We start from the raw sequence: 17,372 nt of genomic DNA on the forward strand, positions 1-17,372 counted from the left end.
CGTGTCCCTCTGGTGCCGTCCCCAGGAGCGGGTGAGTGGCGTCACACCGCAATAAGGCAGCGTCCTGCTTTGGGAAGAAAGTGTGCTGGGTTGGAAGCCCTTGGGCAGGCCGGGAGGAGGCTGCCTTCCCGGGTCAGGGCTGAGCGCTGGCCTGTCTTACCTGATGTGGAGTTGATGTCTGCCCCCGCTTTAGCTCTAGAACTACTCTGAGAGCCGGGGAGCTCCGGTTCCCTTAGGCTGTGTCCTTGGAGCTTTCCCACGCTGTGGCATCCCGTTGGCGTCCCAAACTCTGACCCGGTGTGAGGAGAAGGGGCCCAGTTTGGGTTTTGTCCCGTTTGGGCGCTGGGGAGGCAGAGTTCTGGGCTGAACGCTGGTGTTAGAGGAGCTGCTCTCCCGTTCCCTGCCTGCAGCTCTGGATACCCCAGGGACCAGCGTTAGCAAGTGCTGGTGGAGAGACGTGGGGGTGACCGTGCCCAGCCTGCCTGGGTGAGCCTGTTCCGAGTGCCCCCACCCTGTTCAGTCCCACCTGCACCTCCAGAAGGCTTGAGGGGCCGTGGTCACGTCTGCCTCGGGTCGCAGTTAACAGTCACGGGTTCAGGTCGGCTTTTTAAGGCCGAAGAGCAACAACAATCTGTTTTGATGATCTATTTTCTGCTGGGGCCGTGGTTCCGTTTAGGGTTTGCAGTCGCCATCTCCTGGCGGGTTTAGATTCCTTTTGCACATTCACACGCTCCTTAAAATGCTGTGAGCGGCCACGGCTCTGCACAGCAGTTCAGAAGTTTCTGGCAGTCCTGCCTGTATCGTGCAGTGTTGTGGGACAGGCACATCGCTGGTGGTGTGTGTGCTTCTGGTTTTGTTGTTTGTTGGACGTCTGGGGGTTGTTTTTCCAGGTGAAGGTGACAATGAGCAGGCTTCAGCTGACACTGTTGTTTCCTGGAATTTGTACTTATCTGTGACCCCCAGAAACGTGGCCAGACGTGCCACAAATGGTATTTCCTGGGTCAAATAGAGGGATTTCTCAGTGCCGGTGAGTTCACAGAATCAACTAGGTTGGGAAGGACCTTGAAGATCACCCAGTCCAACCATTAACCCAGCACTGCCAGTTCCCATCTACACCAGATCTCCCAGCGCTATGTTGACCCGACTCTTCAACCCCTCCAGGGATGGGGACTCCCCCCCTGCCCTGGGCAGCCCATTCCAACGCCCAACAACCCGTTCTGTAAAGAAATCCTTCCTGACATCTAGTCTAAACCTTCCCTGGCACAGCTTGAGGCCATTCCCTCTTGTCCTATCACTTGTTACTTGGCTCAAGAGACTCCTCCCCCCTCTCTGCACCCTCCTTTCAGGGAGTTGCAGAGGGCCAGGAGGTCTCCCCTCAGCCTCCTCTTCTCCAGACTCAACCCCCCCAGTTCCCTCAGCCGCTCCCCATCAGACCTGTGCTCCAGACCCTGCACCAGCTCCGTTGCCCTTCTCTGGCCACGCTCGAGTCATTCAATGGCCTTTTTGGGGTGAGGGGCCCAAAACTGAACCCCCTCACCGAGGGGCGGCCTCACCAGGGGTCAGATCCCTTCCCTGTCCCTGCTGGCCACGCTGGTGCTGATACAAGCCAGGATGCCATTGGCCTTCTTGGCCACCTGGGCACACTGCTGGCTCATGTTCAGCCGGCTGTCAATCACCCCCCCCAGGTCCCTCTCTGACTGGCAGCTCTCCAGCCACTCCTCCCCAAGCCTGTAGCCATGCTGGGGGTTGTTGTGGCCCAAGTGCAGCACCCAGCGTTTGGCCTTATTGAAACTCCCCCAGTTGCCCTCAGCCCATCGCTCCAGCCTGGCCAGGTCTCTCTGCAGACCCTCCCTACCCTCGAGCAGATCAACACCCCCACCCAACTTGGTGTCATCTGCAAACTGACTGAGGGGGCACTCGATCCCCTCGCCCAGATCATCAATAAAGGTGTTAAACAGGAGTGGCCCCAAAACCCAGCCCTGGGGGACACCACTCGTGACTCCGTTCCCCACCACTCGGAGTTGCAGGAGACGTTGTAGATCAGCCGGGTGGTCGATGTCCCCGCAGCTGCCAGGAACGTTCATGATCAGAGTCACCCAGTCCCTGCCCGTGAAGCCATTTGTTCTGTGTTTGATGCTCCGTGAGCCGAAGGGTGAGAGGAACATACGGGACTGACCCTCAGGCTGATGCGGAATAGTCCCGGAGGCCGTGTCCCGCCTGCAGAAAGCAGCTTCACTGCTCTGGGGGTTTGCTGGTTTTCTTTCACAGGAAAGAGCCGTGCTCTGCCTGGTGTTTCAGGGGCTTTTTCCCCAAATTTTACTCTTGTAATATATTATTTACTCATTACTGCTCTGTAAGGACATTGTGTAACTGGAAGTTTTACACAAAAGCAACAGTAATGGAGAAGTCCGACTCCTTTGAAGCCGCGAGGCGAGACGTGCGCTTGGTTTGCATCCTCCGTGCAGGACTTGGGTGCTGCTCTGAGATCTCGCCGCCGTTACTCTGCTGCGCTGTGCTGAGTCCTCAGGACCAGCTGCTGTCTGTGACTGTGTCTCTCTGGTCACACAGGGTTCCTGGCTGCACCACACCGGCTGCATGAAATAAATGTGGACTCGCTGGGTCGGTGCTTTGTGACCATCAGGCACCTTCTGGAGGACGCGGAGGGGGAGCAGAGAAGGTATTCGGTGGCTGCTTTTGTTTGGTCAAAGCTCAGTGGAGATTGTTTTGTGTGAAGCTGAAGAGTTTGGGGAAAAGAACGTCAAGACTCTTAGGAAATACTGTGTAAAGTGCTCAGAGTGCTTTGCCCTTTGTTTTGGTTCGTTGTTCTGTCACTAACACTTGTCCCCCAGTCCTGAAGTTCACCCCAGAGGGTGGCCTGGGGGTCCCTGTGGCCCCTCCCAGTGTCCCGTGATCCCTCAGTGGTGACAGAGACGGTGGCTTGGGGGTCCCCGCAGTGTCCCTGGATGTGCCCCAGTTTCCCCATTTCCCCCCCAATATCTCCCAGTGTCTCCCAGTGTGCTGGATAGGACCCCTCGGGGTGGGGGATGACAGGGTGTGACCTGGGGGTCCTGGTCCAGGTCCCCCAAGGGTCCTGGGACCCCCTTCCAGGGCTGCCCCCCCCGTGACCCCCTGTTAATACCTGCACCCGCGTGCAGTTAATAACCCAATAAACTCCCAGTGCCCCCCAGTTTATCCCAGTGCCCCCCAGTTTATCCCAGTGCCCCCCCGAGCCGCCCAGTGCCCCCCAGTTTATCCCAGTGCCCCGCAGTGCAGCCCTGTCCCTCCCCGTCCTGGGGCTCTTGCACCCGCACCAGGGCTCTGCACTTGTGCAAATGGGGCTTTGCACAAGTCCCGGGTGTTGCACCCGCATTTGCACCAGCCCCAGACGTGGCCCGTGCGTTTGTACGAGCCTGAGCATCGCACAGGCCTTTGCACCAGCCCCAGACTTTGCACAGGCCTTTGCACAGGCGTTTGTACGAGTCCCAAACGTTGCAGGAGCCGTTCCCCAGCCCCAAAGCTCGCACGAGCCTTTACACCAGCCCCAGCCTTTGCACACCCACTCGCACAAGCGCCGCCATTATCGGGCCCTTTGCCCCCCTGCCCAGGGGAGGGCAGGGCTTGGGGTGGGAGCAGCTCCATTCAAACCAGCAGCTCCCAGTTCCCTGCCCCTCTTCCTCCAGCTCCCAGTGCCCCTCCCCGCTCCCACTGACCCCCCCAGTCCCAGTGCCCCCCCCCGCCGTGCCCCTTCACTTCACCCCGCTCCAGCTCCCCCTTTGCCGCCGGCTCCAGACCGTGGCGGTGCTGCAGTGGGTCTGCTCCTGCCTCGCCCTCAGGGAGTAGCTGGGGGTTGGGGATTTGGCCATTTGGGGAGGGGGGGTGTTTCCCAAACCCCCCTCGGCCACCCCCTCCTCCTCCTCCTCCCAGCTGCTGGGGACGGTGCCGCGCCTGCAGCAACCTGGGCTTAGTTAAGATGGAGCTTAAGCGGGCGCCCAGGAGATGGCGAAATCTTCTCGTCGGTCGCTGTAGGGACACGAGTCACCACACGGCGCCTTAATTCCCATTTTGGGGACAAAGAGACATTTTCACACACCCCTGACCTCCAGAGATCCTTGCCTGCCGGTACTCTGCTCGTTCTAATCTAATGACTTTTGTTTGTGCCTTTTGTGCTCTTTCCCCGAGGAAAAGAAGGGACCCGCGTGTGGTGGGTTGATCTCAGCCAGGAAAAGCCCGACCCGGGGATGGAGCAGCTGATTTCAGCGGCGGCCTTGGGAGCAAGGACAGAGGTGGTCGGGGCTGTGGGAAAGGAGGCGGGGAGGAGGGCATGTGGGGAACACCAGGAGAGGAGAGAGAAGAGAAGGAGGCACTAAAGGTCTGAGTGTAACCACTGCAAACGTAAATTCATCAACAAACTTCATCTGTTTGTTCCAGGGCGCAGATGGAGCCGAGGGGTGACGTTCCCCAGCACAGTGCTGCCCAGGCACTCACGGACACGGGATTGCTTAAACCCAACTAATTTATTGGGGATTTCTTCAGGGTATTTATCTATTTCTTTATACTACTATCTATTATTTCTCTGGGGTATTTCCTGACGCCCTCCTGCGCCTCCGAGCTGGAGCAGCGTGCCAGCGGAGCGGGTCAGAGGCTGCGCGGGAAGCGGGGACCCGGCTGGTGTTGGGGTGCTCCCGGGGCAGAGGAGGCGGCGCAGCACGTTCCCCGTCAGGAGCTGCTGGGGGTGCAGCAGCGCGTCGCCGGCAGAGCCCCCGCAGTGCCCGGCGCTGGCGCACGACGTGCCCCAGGGGTGGTCTCAGGGCCGCGAGCAGCAGGCGCTGGGGGACGTTGTTCTGGGGGCGCTCGTAGGCGCTGCCCCGTCCCAAGGCTGGATGCGGCCCCGTCAGGAGGGTGTTCTTGGGGCGGGCTTGCTTGGCAGGCGCCGCGGAGCTCCCCGCCTTCTGCAGAGGCTTGTGTCCAGCCAGGGTGTCACTGGGCTCTGCTTTGCCCTCGCAGTCCTCGTCCTCCCCTCTCTGCTCCTCGGCACCGCTGGCGCTTCCCCGCTGGCTGCTGCTGTTGCCGTCAGCGCCGCTCTGCCTGGGCAGCCAGTAGAGCCCCAAGAGCACGAGCAGGGCGTCGGCGGAGGCCCAGAACCACCAGTGCTGGCAGGCCCAGAGGAGCAGGCCTTCCGGAGCGAGGCCGCGCCGCTCCTGGCTGCTCTGCTCCATCTCCTCCAGCAGCCGGGTCATCTCCTGCCGCTCCTGCTCCTCGCGCTGCCGCAGGAGCTCTTGCGTGGCCGCGTCTTGCCCGTCCCCGGCTCTCAGCACGTACTGCACGATGCTCAGCAGGGTCAGGACGCGGGTGATGAACACAGCCATGGTCTGGAGGAGGAGGAGGGAGAGAAGGGGCTCAGTGGGGCTGGGTGGGAGGGAGGTGGCGGCTGGGGCAGCAGGGGAGAATATGCCGGGGCTGGGGCCGGGTGGGAGAGGGCCCGAGGGAGCTGGGAGGCAGTAAGGGGGAGGGTGGTGAGCGCTGCAGGGACGGGGACATCTCCCCACAGCCCCCAGCACTGGCCGTGGCTGGCAGCCCCGGCACCCCTGCGCCCAGCCCCGAGGGCGGCACCTGCCCTGCCCCAGGCGCTCCCCGCAGCGGCTGCGCCCTCGCCCCGGCTGTAGAAACCCCCCTGAGGGGCCAGAGCTTCTGCCCCGGCCCTCGTCCGGCCCAGCCTTCCCCCCACCAGCCTCACTCACCGCTGGCCCGAGCCGTACTGCAGCGGGTGCTGCCGGCTGGCACCCTGGTGACATCCCTCGGTGACTTCTCCTCTGTGATGTCACAGGCACCAGAGCCCCACGGGGACACCCGCCCCTTGGGCCACGGCCACTGCCCCCGGCTCTGCAGCCCCTGCAGGGGCAAGGCACAACCCCCCTGGCAGGACAGAGCTCCTGGGGCCCCTGAGCAGAATCCCAGAATCATTCAGGTTGGAAAAGCCCCTCGGGGTCAGCGAGTCCAACCATCACTGGACTCTAGAACGTTCTCCCCTACCCCACATCCCCCCACAGCTCATCCCCATTCACACCAGACCTGCAGGTCACACTGTCCAGGCAGGAAGTGGCACCTCAGCTGGCTGGAGCTGTCACCCGCGGGCAGAGGTGGCTTGTGTTGGCAACGCTTTCGCGCTTCCTTCAGCTCTATTTTCTGCTCCGATCCTCCCGTCTTTTATCACATTCCACCTCCGTTTCCCACTGGCAGAACACCAGCTGAGCAGCCCAGCCGGAGAAGGAAACCCCCGGCGAGGAGCTGGGGAGCCCCGGTGCTGCCCCAAGGTGCCCCCTGCGGTGGTTTGACCTTGGCTGAACGCCAGGGACCCACCAAGTCGCTCCATCACTTCCCACCCTTCCCCTTTTTCCTCAACAGGGCAAAGAGTGGAAAGAAAATAAGATAGGGAAACAAACCAGCCCTTGTGGGTAAAACAACAGCAGTTTCATATAAGCAAAGCGAAGCAAAGGTCCGCGCGCGGAAGCAAAAAAAAGCAAACAGATTTATTCTCCACTGCCCATGAAGAGGCGATGTCGGGCCTTCTCAGGACGCAGGGCTCCACTACGCGGAGGGGTTGCCTCGGGGGACCAAGGGTGACCCCACCCCTTCCTCCTCTCTCCCAGCTTTATCCTGAGCAGACGTCAGATGGTCTGGAACAGCCCTTTGGTCAGTTGGGGTCAGCTGTCCTGGTTGTGTCCCCTCACAAGGTCTGGCCCACCCCGTCCCACTGCGGGGGGGGGGAAATGTCGGAAAGAGCCGTGGTGCTGTGTGAGCACCACTCAGCAGGAGCCACCCGGCCCGGGTGCTATCAGCACCCTGCCAGCTCCAGCATCCAACAGCACCGTGAGGCTGCTGCAGGGGAAAACCAATCCCGGCTCAGCCAGACCCGGTACAGCCCCGCTGCCTCCTGCGCCGGGCACCGGGTGTCCGGGTGGGTTTGCTGTGGGATGAGGCTTTTCTTGAAAAAGAAAAAATCCGTTTTTTCTACTTGGAGAACTGAAAATCAATGTTTTACTGGCCGGAGCTCAGCTCTAGCAAAACTTGGGCCAACATCTCTGCGGGTGTAAAGCAGTACAGCGGCTTTGGCCGGAGAGTGCTCGTGCCAGCTGAGCCAGGTGGGTTTTGTTGCCTGTTTGGTCAAATTAAAGGACGTTTGGGTCTCACGTCAATTCTGACAAAGAGGTTTGTAAGCAGGAGCGTTGAGGGTGGCAGAAGGTCCTGCACGTGACCACTTGTTATTACAAACGGACCAGACCTGCGTGGTCAGCACAGGACCCCCGGGCTGTTCCTGACCCTAAGCCCTGTCCTCCTCCTGGGGAGGTCAAACCGGGCTGTTATTTGTGTGGTGTGAGCAGCGATCACCCCAAAGCCTCAAACCTCCCCCGACAGCAGCGGGGCAGCACGAGGGCGGCCCTGGCTTGCACAGGGAGCTCCACGGCCCCGGCTGAGCCCCGCGCTCGGGCTCCCGGCTCCCCCCATGGCCCAGCGCCACCAGCAGCCGCAGCCGCAGCCGCAGCCAGGAGCCTTTGGGGAGAAGTTCTTTCTGGCGCTGTCCCACGTGTGTGTGCAGCACACGCACCCCCACTTCTGCTGCTCCGACCTGTGCCGGATTGTTCCAGCCCTGCGGCGCACCCAGAGACTCCTGACTGCCCGGCCCGTGGGGAAATCAGATCCCCCTGGTCAGGGGAGGGGCGGAGGCGGGTCTGTCAGTGGCCGTGCTTCTGCTGTTTTAACATTGTTTAGGCAGCGATAAACCAGCATGCAGGGAATAAAGAATTAACGAAACGAGTCTTCGACAGGTCCCGCCCCTCCTGGTTGTCACCAGGCGCTGTTCTTCACATCCCCTTTCCTTAACCGCCGCCCGTTCTTCCACCTCCAGCCACCCTTTGGCAAATGTTTCTTCTCATGTTCCTCGGGGTGTTTTCCCTTGAATTCCCCGTCACGGGCGTGCCGATACGTGTTCGGGCGAGCGGATTGTGGTGGGAATTACAGCTGCTGTTTGCAGATCGCGCTGCGGACCCACCAAAGGCCACCCCCACCCCGGGAGAGGGAGCAGCTCTTGTCCGTGGGGAGCGAGCTGGGCGCTCCTCACCCCCCCAGCCCGGCACACGGGCTCCTCTCCCCGCTCCGTCCCCTCTGTCCTCTCTTGCCCTCTTCCAGCCTTCCCTTTCTTCATCCCTCACTTCTCCTCTGTCTCTCCCCCTCTCTCTGGCCCTGGTCAGATACTTCCTTCACCCCCCCGCTATTGCGTTCTCCGAACAGAGCGAAAAGCGGGGAGAATTTCTTCACCACGAAGGTTGTCGGGCACCGGGACAGGCTGCCCAGGGAGGTGGTGGCGTCCCCAGCCCTGGGGGTATTTAACAGACGCGCAGACGTGGCGCTCGGGACGCGGTTTAGTGGTGGGTTCACCAGTGTTGGGTTCACGGCCGGACTCGGTGACCTTGAAGGTTTTTTCCAACCAGAATTATTCTGACTCTCCGATTCTATTAATTCTCTAGTGCTGTCTTGCACCCAGTAAGGGAACGCTACTGCTGGTACCTGAAGGGATTTGGGGGTTTTTTGAGAGGCAAAATTGCCACTTGGTGTCGTGGTTTAACCCCAGTCGGCAACTAAGCACCTTCCCCCCCAGCAGGATGGGGGGAGGAGAATTGGAAAGGGAAAAGTGAGAGAGGTGGTGGGTTGAGATAAGAACAGTTCAATAACTGAACTAAAGTAACATCAATAATAATAAATTGTCATGAAAAGGAAAAATTAGCAGAGACAGAAATGAAACCTAAGGAGGACAAGTGATGGCAATGAAACCAACTGCTGACCACCAACCGACCAGTGCCCAGTCACAACCAGCCCAGCTCCCCAGTACAGGAGAGGATTTTGGTGCTGGGACAAATGGCGACGTGCCAGCTTGGCGAGGGGGCGCCTTTCTGTGCCCTGAGACCCCTCGGGAGGGGCAGGATGGGCTAAAGCTTCCCTCCTCCTCCTCCTCCTCCTCCTCCTCCTCCTCCTCCTCCTCCTCCTCCTCCTCCTCCTTCTCCTCCTCCTCCTCCTCCTCTCTGGGCTTTGTGGTCTCGCGGGACACCCCGGGTGCGGGTGTGCGGCCCTGGGGGCAGCGGCACAGGGACACTGTGCGGGGGGTCCCCGTGGGAAGGACACCGTGGGACTGGGCTTGTTGCTCCAGCTTGATTTAAAAAATTTTATTGAAGTACGGCCTTTCCCCGAGAACTGCACCTCTCCGAGGCTCATCAGGCGCAGCACCACAGCGACCGCAGGCTCCATCCTGACCTTGGCTTCTGCTTTCGAGCTGTGGGGATGAGGACGGTCTGAGCTGCCAGGGACCTGATCGAGTGCTCAGCATCTAAAATCTGGGCACCCCTCGGCAGCTTCCCCCCATGACGGGGTGACCCCAGGCGAGGAGAAGACCCTGTGACAGTGGTGGCCCTCCATAACCCACCACACGGGAGGAACCCCCGTGTCCCATCATGCCGTCATCCAAACCAAGAGGCGTCCTGTGGCAATGGAGGCACAGACTGCTGATGAAATCCAGAGAGAAAAAAAAAGTTCATTGTTACAAGGGTACATGCTTGTGCTCTTGGAGGCTGTCGGTAAAGCTCTTACTTGACAGTTAACAAACCAGCAATTAGACAGCTCTCAACCTTCTCTCCTACCAGCATCAGACCCCTCTCGCACGCGCTGTGCAGACCAATCACCTCTCGCTCACGCGCTGTTCTCGCGGCGGTAACTTCTCACTGCTCAGCACTTTCCCACAGCTCAGTGTTGCCGCTGTCCGTTGTTTTTCCCCGGCACCTTGGCACAACTCAACAGCCTCTCATCTTTCTTCCAAGGCCTGTTCTTCACCAAAGCCCAGCGCTTTCTCACAGGCTGTGCAAGGCTGGCAGGCCAATGCCTCCCACAGGTGCCCTTCCTGGCAACACCTTCCCTAGATCTCGCCCTGGTCTCTGCTCCTGCCTGTCCAGAGATGCAGGTTTGCAGGTCACCGTGAGTCTGGACAGGCTCACGCACCCCCGGTGTAACCGCACAGGCAGGAGGGGTTTGGCTGGGATCGTTATAAGGGGTCAGGCCCTTCAACACCAGCCTGGGAACCGCTGATGTGCCGTGGCAGGAGCTGCTGGCCATGCTGAGAGTGTGGGCACTTCACTTATTTTGCATAGTGGCCGGTAAAAGAGCTTTTATTTCTTCAGTCTGGCTCTTGCTAGCAGAGGGTGGACACCGCCAGGGGCAGAGCTGTGCTCATGCTGAGCAAGGGGCGGTCTGTGGGTCTGTCCTGGGGGAGTGCATCCCTACGAGCCCTCTGAAGGACCTGGTGTAGGAGACTTCAGCTTCTGGGTACAAGAAAGCTAGAAGGCGATGTTGTCTGATACTTTCTCGTGTATGAGAACCTGCCTTCTCTTCTCAGCGTGTCTGTCGTCTGAGCCATCCCTCCACCAAACCCTCTTTGGTTCATTCCCTCCCTCTTCTCCCACACCCTGCAGGGTTACGTTGGACCTGGCCAGGAGCAAGTGCTCAGAGTCTGTTACCTGCCAGGAGTGCCTGGAGCCTTCTGCAGGACTTTCCAGATCCAAGTGGGTCACCTGGAACCAGAAGAAATCTCCCTGAAAGGAGAGGGGAGCTTTCCCAGGATCTACTTGGACCTGCCCAGGAACGTCAAAGGTGAGCACGGCCTGTCTGCTCCCCAGGAGGGTCCCCTGTTCCTCCCCCGTGTCAGATGCCCATAGGGCAGCTCACACCTGCCTCCACGAAGCCTGGAGGTTTCAGGGCTGTCAGACCAACACTCACCCCCTGGTTGCTTCCTGAGGCTCTGGCAGATGAGCCCGTGTGGGCTTTGCCCCAGGAACCATCCTGCAGAGCTTGCCAGCATGTGTCAGAGTCCTGGGAAGGTGGTGGCTGGACAGAAATGCTCGGGAAAGCTGAGCACAGGCTGGCAGGGATTCTGGCAGGGTTGGGTTTGTGTCACATTGCGGAGGATGAGATGCTCCTATGTGGGCAGGAAGATGGGTGGGAATGAACATCAGTGTTGATAGAGGAAAAGCAGCATCTACTTTCCATACATTGCTTGAGGAGGGTGTTTCTGGGAGAGGCCAGAGTCGGGCAGTGGGGCTTCCCAGCTTAAATGGGAATGGCGCTGTGCCACGCTTCTATTTGTGGTGTTTTCTTCCTTCAGGAAATGAAAGATATGAGAAGGTCCTCAAGGAGGTGATAGAAAAGATGGAAGAAGACAGCCAGAGAGAGGAAGCAGTTGTTCTGGGGGAGGTTGTGGCCGCGGAGCCACCCCCAGATCCCTTGGACGCCGTGGTGAGAATGGCTGCTGCCCCGTTTGACGCGTGCCACCCTCCCCCGGTGTCATTTGGTCCCCTGCTGCCCGCAGCAGGCTGCCCCGTGCCCTGCTGGCACTTGGGACCTCCCTGCCCAACCTGCCCATGATCCTGCATCAGCTCAGCATTGCCCCCGGGGCTGCCCCAGGGAGAGATCCTGAAGACCCTGCTCAAGTGATTGAATTTATGGTACTTTGGGATGGAGATGTAGGTCACCACTGGGGTATTTGCTGCTCACCACCCAAGCCCTGCCAGAGCTTAATAGCAGCAGCCTGACTGTGCCCTGGGACTGTGCTGCCAGGGCTGATCTCTGAGACAGCAGCGTTCTCGTGGCTCCCTTTACAAGAGAGCTCTTGTCCGAGCTGCTTTGGCACTGGCTGGGGGCAGGCAAAGACTTGGAGCTCTGGAAGGTTCCTGGCTTGTCTGTCTGTCTGTCTGGCCGGATCAGCTTTTGTAACAGTGACTGGGCAGGCGAAGATACTGGAGTTCATTGCCCTTGAGATGAGGCCCTGGCTAAGAGAGCAGGAGGTGTCACAGACACTGAGCAGCGAGACAGAAGGATCCCATCACCCCTCTCAACACGAGCAGGGGGGAGCCTTGGGAAGGACCGTTGCTAACCAGCCGCTGCCTTTCCTTCCCTCAGCTGGACCCTCGGCTGCAGATGCAGATGGAGCAGATGCTGATGGAGGAACACGCCCTGGAGCAGCAGAAAGCTCTCACCTCTGGTCCCCCAGAGGCCACTGCCTTTGACCAGCACGCTCGTCGGAGGCTTCTCAAGTTAGTGGGGCCTCCTGTACCCTATCTCCAGGTGCCCCAAGGGTAACACCCAGCAGTGCACCCCTGCTCCTGAGAGCTCCTTGTGTCTGCAGAGCTGGGGATAGTGGGGACTTCAGAAAGGGCCTGATCCTGGTAGCTCTGACATGCTCCCTGTGAGCAGCTGAGTGTCCTCACTTCCACAGAGCCACCCTGAGCTTTGGAGGTGCTCAGCTCCCCACAGGCGCTGGGTCCTGCTCTTAGGGCTGAGGGGGTCCAGTGCAGAGCATCAAGCCCTTCCAGAGAGCACCAACACCATCCCTGCTGACCAGCTCTGAGAGAGGCAACTCAAAGCTGGCATCTTTGTTCCAGCTAACAGACCACACTGAGCAAAGAGAGTAGGGAACTGCAGAGGTTGACACACCCTTGACAAACCCTAAATCAGGTGGCTGGGATGCTGGTGGGACTGCAGGGCTTACCTCGGTAACTTCCCTCTGCTCCTTCATGAGGAGGCACGGGCACGGTAGGCTCCAGTTCAGGAAGATGCTCTGCAAAACAGATCACGTATGTGCTTTCCCGAGTGCGATTGCTCTGGAAAAGGACCCTCCCGTGAATCTTGTAGGTGTTGATTACTGCATCTGTCGGTGCTGCTTTGGGGACAGATCTGGTTGCAGAGCAGTGAAGATTTCCTGTGCAGGCGAATCTTATGACAAGGTCCTGAAGCAGTTTCAGGCTGGGGCTGTACATGGGGCTTAGCAGTTTCACTGAGACCAGTGGAGGTCCACTGGACTTATCTACGGTGGCTTTCCACAGCAGAGGAGCTGTGACCAGTATTCATTTTAAACCAGTTTTATTTTAAGGTCCCACTGGTAGCTGATAAAACCTAGGTCCTGTGCTCCTCGTGACTTACCAAAGTCTTATTACCAGGTGGTCAGACCTTGGGTTTCTTGGGCTTGAGTTGAGTTTTTACAGCAGCGAATCCAGAAATACTCACTTCATTTGCATCTTCCATGCTCTTGGAAATGTAGCCAGGCTGTGGTTTAAGGACTGTCCTTACTCCTCCTTTCAGAGCTGAGCTGCCCGAGTACCTCCTGGACTTTGGGTACGTGATTCTCGGTAACACCCCCACGCACGTCATGAGGATCACCAACACCGGGCAGTTCCCTGTGTCCTTCCGCGCTGATAGACGGGTCCTGCGTGACACAGGTAACCAGTGCTGGAGAGACTTCACGTGGGCTTGAAGGAGCTGTCTCTGACAGATTAGCTTAAGCCACTGGACATGGGGAGTTTTTTTGAGTGCTTGTATGTATAACTTTTTCCTCCTTGGGACCCTCTGCCTGGTGCTTTAGAGCCTGAGTTCTCCTGGCCAGCAGTGCTCAGAGACCCGGCCTGCCCGTGCCTGCCCTAACACTTCCCTGCAGGGGCTGGATGGGCTGATCACCTTGGTCACCTCTCAGCATCTTCTGCTCTTGGCTACCATGAGCATCATCTGATGGGCACTCCATGGGCTTGTGTTGCAAACAGATGGACGCTTTGTGGTTTGGAAGTGCTTTGTTCAAAGTTCATAATGCCATAGCACTTCTGTTCAGCCTCTATAGAGAAGACAGCCTGTGAGGCCCTCTGTTGTACCAAAACAGGCTTTCGAAACAGGCCTTGACATGAGGCTGCAGTACCAGCAAACGGTGACTCGCCGTGTCTGAAGGGTGATCAGGTGCCTCCTCTAAATTGTTTTTCAGGGAGTGCCATGGCATGGGGGAATCTTAGTTGGGAATTCTCCTTTGGAGAGGTCTGTGCGTCCTTCCCTGGGATGCCTAGTGAAGGAATGGTTGGAGCTCCTCAACTGAGATGTTTCCTTTTTACCATGTGGGTCTTGGATTCTGGCTGTGAAAGCCCTTTCTCCTTGTGTGGTGACAAGGGAGAAGGAGTGGCAGTCTTCTCCACAGGTACAAAGGGGTCCTTTGCAGAGCTGCCAGCCAGGACATACGGCCTTAACGTGCTTGTGACACATTCATGTTGATTGTGTATCTCAGCTGCTTTATTTTCATCTGTTCAAGGTTTCAGTGTGGATCTGGACCACGTGAAGCACCTGCTCTGCTGCGAGACCAAGGTGTTTGAAGTGCACTTCGACCCACAGAGCGCCAACCTGCCACTGGGAGAGGCGGACGTGCTCCTGCCCATCAAGGTACCTACGGTGTGCTTCCTCACGCCGCTGTGCCCGTGCACCTCTCGGGGCAGGTGGAGGGTTGGGGACAGCAGCAGATGTCACTGGGGCTCTCAGCTGGATGCTCTGTCCTTCCCTAGGGAGCAGGAGGCCCCACGTTCCACATCCGCCTCCATGCCAGCGTGGCCGTGCCATCCCTCTGCGTCTCCAGGGACAGACTGGAGTTCTCCACTCTCCAGTGTGGGCAGTGCCAGGAAGAAACTGTCCAGCTCCACAATCAGCTCCAGGTCCCCTGTAACCGGCTCATCACTATCAATGAGCCTGTTAAGAAGGTAAAGCACAGACAATGTGTAACACGGAACTTCTCGGTTGGGTTTTCTTTGCCTCTCTTGCCCTTTCTGCCCCTGTGGCTGCGTGAGCACTTGGGCTACAGCTCGTCTGAGGAAGCTGTGGAGGGTACAGAGCAAGGCTGGCTCACCTGGGCCTGTGCATCAGCTGGTGCTTCACTTCTCTGCCACCTTCCCCCGTTCCTCCTCTTCTGAGGATGGTGCCTCCCCATCTGCCTGCCCTGCCTGTTCTCCCTCCAGTTCTAGGCCAGAGGTGGCCTCGGCTGGTTTGGCTGTGGGTGCCCTCAGCACCGTGACGGTGTCTCAGAGCACTGCAGGAACCGAGGGTCTGTCCTCACAGACCAAGGAGACCTCACACAATTGGTTTTTGTTCTCAGGTGGACAGACATTGGCTAGCGAGGAGGCGTCGGAAGGTGCCCCAGAAGTTGAAGGCCCAGCCCTGTGTCTTCGAGGCGCTGCCCTCGGCTGGAGCCCTCGCTCCAGGACAGCGAGGCCACGTGCGAGTCAGGTGAGAGGTGAGATCAGCGAGTGTCACCCCCAGGAGGTCTGGCAGGGCAGTGTGGTAACGAGAGCCCAGCACAGGGAGGAGGAGACGGCGTCTGCCTCCACAGAGAGCTTTCTGCCAGCCCCGTGCCCACTGTGCCTCAGTTTCCCCTGGAGCACACTCTTCTGAGAGGGGCTTTGAAATCCCCTGGGGAGCTTGCTCAGCATCAGGGCACGGTGGGGTGGCTGCCTCTCGGCGCATGGGGGGAAATCTGCCTGTTTGCCCTCATCTCCCCCTTGCATGGGCCTGTTTGAGGCTGCAACGCCCTGGTGCAGAGCAGCTGGCGCGCTTGCAGGGGATAACCCTGGAAGGGCCAATCTAGGCAAGTCCTGCTGCTGGTACCAGCAGACAAAACAGCCACCAGGCACCTTCCTGGGCACGGCAGGACAGTCGCCTGGAGTGGTGTGCTGCCAGCAGTCCCTGTGGCTCTGGCCCAGCCTGCCTGCACGTTCCCAGGCAGTCTGGGAGTCAGCTGAAATGATGGGGTGTTCCCAAAGGCAGTTTGCCTGTGGCCACCGTGACTTGGAAACTGGCAGTGGGTAACAGGATGGACACAAGTGCTTCCGTGCCTGGGAACAGTCCCAGGGATGTTCTAATTGCTGTAGAGGTGTAACCATCTTGTGTCTGGCTTTGACCAGAGCCAAACACTGAGCAGAGAAGACGACCCTTATTTCTAGCCAGTGCGAGCTCATCTGCCTCATTCATCGAGCTGATGTTTGCCTGATGCAGCAGTGCCAGGACTGTGTCTGGGCAACATAACCCTGAGGACCTTCCTCATGAGCATCACACTCCCTCGTGACTGGGTGAAAACATCTGATAGTGCATTTTAGATTCGTCTGACACCAGTTACACTTCACACCAGGATTCATCCCAGTTACTCAGAGCCAGCATGCAGATGCTGTAGCCCCTGCTGGAAGTAAATATCTGTTTTCCATTCCCCTTAGAGGTACTGGTGACACCCCTGCCTTGGGGCAAGAGTTGAATTTGAGGCCCTGTCACCTGGGACTTCATGGAGGAGCTTCCTGTGCTTCTCTCTTTTCAGAAGTCCTACCGAAGTGAGCTGAAGATTAACATTTTCCAGAGCAGCCAGCACCTCCAGCTGCAGGTCTCGGGGCGTGGGCTGGAGCCACAGCTGGAGTTCAGCCCCCCAGTGCTCGAGCTGGGACCGTTGCTGCCGTACAGCTGTGGAGCAGAGGGGACGGTGGTGGTGAAGAACCCATGCGAGTTCCCCATCGAGTTTTACTCGCTGGAGTTCGACCAGCAGTACCTTGCTGAGGAGCAGGTGAGAGGGAAGGTCTGGTCCCCATGTGCACGCTCCCGCAGCTTCACAGGGCTCCAGCATTCCCGGGTTTGTGCCAGGGAGATGGAGACAGTCCCCAGGGCAAAGCCTGGTGGCATTTCAGGGTTAGGCAGCTCTGCTGGCAGACTGTGGAGGGGCTTGGATAGTCCGTGTTGTTAGAAACACGTCCTGCATGTGGCTTCTCTTCCCTACGTGCACAGATCCTGCAGACGCTTAAAGACTATGATTGCCGCAACACCTTATTGCTGCCTCCACGTGCCCCGGGTGAGAAGCTGCCCCCTGAGGTGCTGGAATATTATCAGGACCAGAAGAGGCTGCAGGATGAGCAGACAAAGTCCCAGACTGGGGAACCAGCAGGCCCGGACAACGGTGAGGGTTTGGCATTGGCTGTCCTGAGTGTGGACACAGCGAGGAGTCCAGCCCACACGCCCGAGCTCTCCATGGGAAGCCCAGGCTTTTAGCAGCCACCCCTTCCCCAGCTGGGTGGAGGAATTCCAGCGTGAAGGTCTGTGGCTTGTAACACGCATCCCCTACCAGCCCTGAGTGCAGCCAGAGCAACCTCATATCTGCCTGCCATGGACCGGGGAGATAATCATGTTGTCCCCTTGTGTCCCCTAACCACCAAAAATAGGATGGGATGAGTTCTTCAGCCAGCAGGACCAGGTCTAATACCACCAGCTATCTTATATTTGTTCCTTCCCAGCACCAAAAGCACAAACTCAAAATCCCCCCGAGGGCAGAGACACCTGGACAGACTTCTCCTTGGGAAACTTTCCATCTTTTGCACGTGGCCGTGCAAAGTGGCAAATGGCAAAGAGCAGATTGCCTGGCCATGTCCACCCTCTTCTTCCCTCCCTGTGTCCTTCCTCCTCAGCAGACTTTGAAGATGTCCAGTCTCTGTCAGATCACGGCAGAA

General features: G+C 58.6%; 3 protein-coding genes across 5 annotated transcripts in view; 2 read left to right on the forward strand and 1 right to left on the reverse strand.

Annotated features, from left to right (window-relative positions):
• The window catches only part of LOC141917328 (uncharacterized), a 158,452-nt gene extending 156,054 nt beyond the window's left edge, over positions 1-2,398 (reverse strand). The window contains exon 1 of the mRNA XM_074810436.1: positions 1,677-2,398. Within this exon, the coding sequence (XP_074666537.1) occupies positions 1,677-2,165 (489 nt within the window). The 5' untranslated portion in view covers positions 2,166-2,398. The remainder of the gene's footprint in view (positions 1-1,676) is intronic.
• Positions 1-16,359, forward strand: LOC141917385 (hydrocephalus-inducing protein homolog). Of its 3 annotated transcripts, XM_074810554.1 has the most exons (12): positions 15-31; positions 2,569-2,677; positions 4,180-4,283; positions 4,429-4,534; positions 10,512-10,689; positions 11,201-11,331; positions 11,995-12,128; positions 13,174-13,310; positions 14,159-14,286; positions 14,406-14,597; positions 14,990-15,120; positions 16,199-16,359. In XM_074810554.1, exons 6-12 carry the CDS (start codon positions 11,245-11,247, stop codon positions 16,218-16,220), a joined length of 831 nt encoding a protein of 276 aa, XP_074666655.1. In that variant the 5' UTR covers positions 15-31; positions 2,569-2,677; positions 4,180-4,283; positions 4,429-4,534; positions 10,512-10,689; positions 11,201-11,244; the 3' UTR covers positions 16,221-16,359. The 3 variants fall into 3 exon arrangements, with proteins under 3 accessions (XP_074666654.1, XP_074666655.1, XP_074666656.1); XM_074810553.1 differs by lacking the exon at positions 4,180-4,283 and having other exon boundaries at positions 1-31; XM_074810555.1 differs by lacking the exon at positions 15-31 and having other exon boundaries at positions 2,573-2,677; positions 4,186-4,283.
• LOC141917378 (hydrocephalus-inducing protein homolog) overlaps positions 16,252-17,372 on the forward strand; it is a 15,882-nt gene continuing 14,761 nt past the window's right edge. Inside the window, exons 1-2 of the mRNA XM_074810532.1 lie at positions 16,252-16,438; positions 16,657-16,825. Coding sequence (XP_074666633.1) covers positions 16,679-16,825 — 147 coding nt within the window. The 5' untranslated portion in view covers positions 16,252-16,438; positions 16,657-16,678. The remainder of the gene's footprint in view (positions 16,439-16,656; positions 16,826-17,372) is intronic.

This window comes from Strix aluco, chromosome 37 (genome assembly GCF_031877795.1).
Source record: "Strix aluco isolate bStrAlu1 chromosome 37, bStrAlu1.hap1, whole genome shotgun sequence".
NCBI classification, from domain to species: domain Eukaryota; kingdom Metazoa; phylum Chordata; class Aves; order Strigiformes; family Strigidae; genus Strix; species Strix aluco.

What these genes read in the sequence shown, in the direction of transcription:
- LOC141917385 (XM_074810553.1), top strand. Translation starts at nt 11,245, where the DNA reads ATGGAAGAAGACAGCCAGAGAGAGGAAGCAGTTGTTCTGGGGGAGGTT. An exon ending in ACGTGCTCCTGCCCATCAAG is followed by an intron (nt 14,287 to 14,405) that starts GTACCTACGGTG and finishes GTCCTTCCCTAG; the next exon opens with GGAGCAGGAGGCCCCACGTT. An exon ending in CGAGGCCACGTGCGAGTCAG is followed by an intron (nt 15,121 to 16,198) that starts GTGAGAGGTGAG and finishes CTCTCTTTTCAG; the next exon opens with AAGTCCTACCGAAGTGAGCT.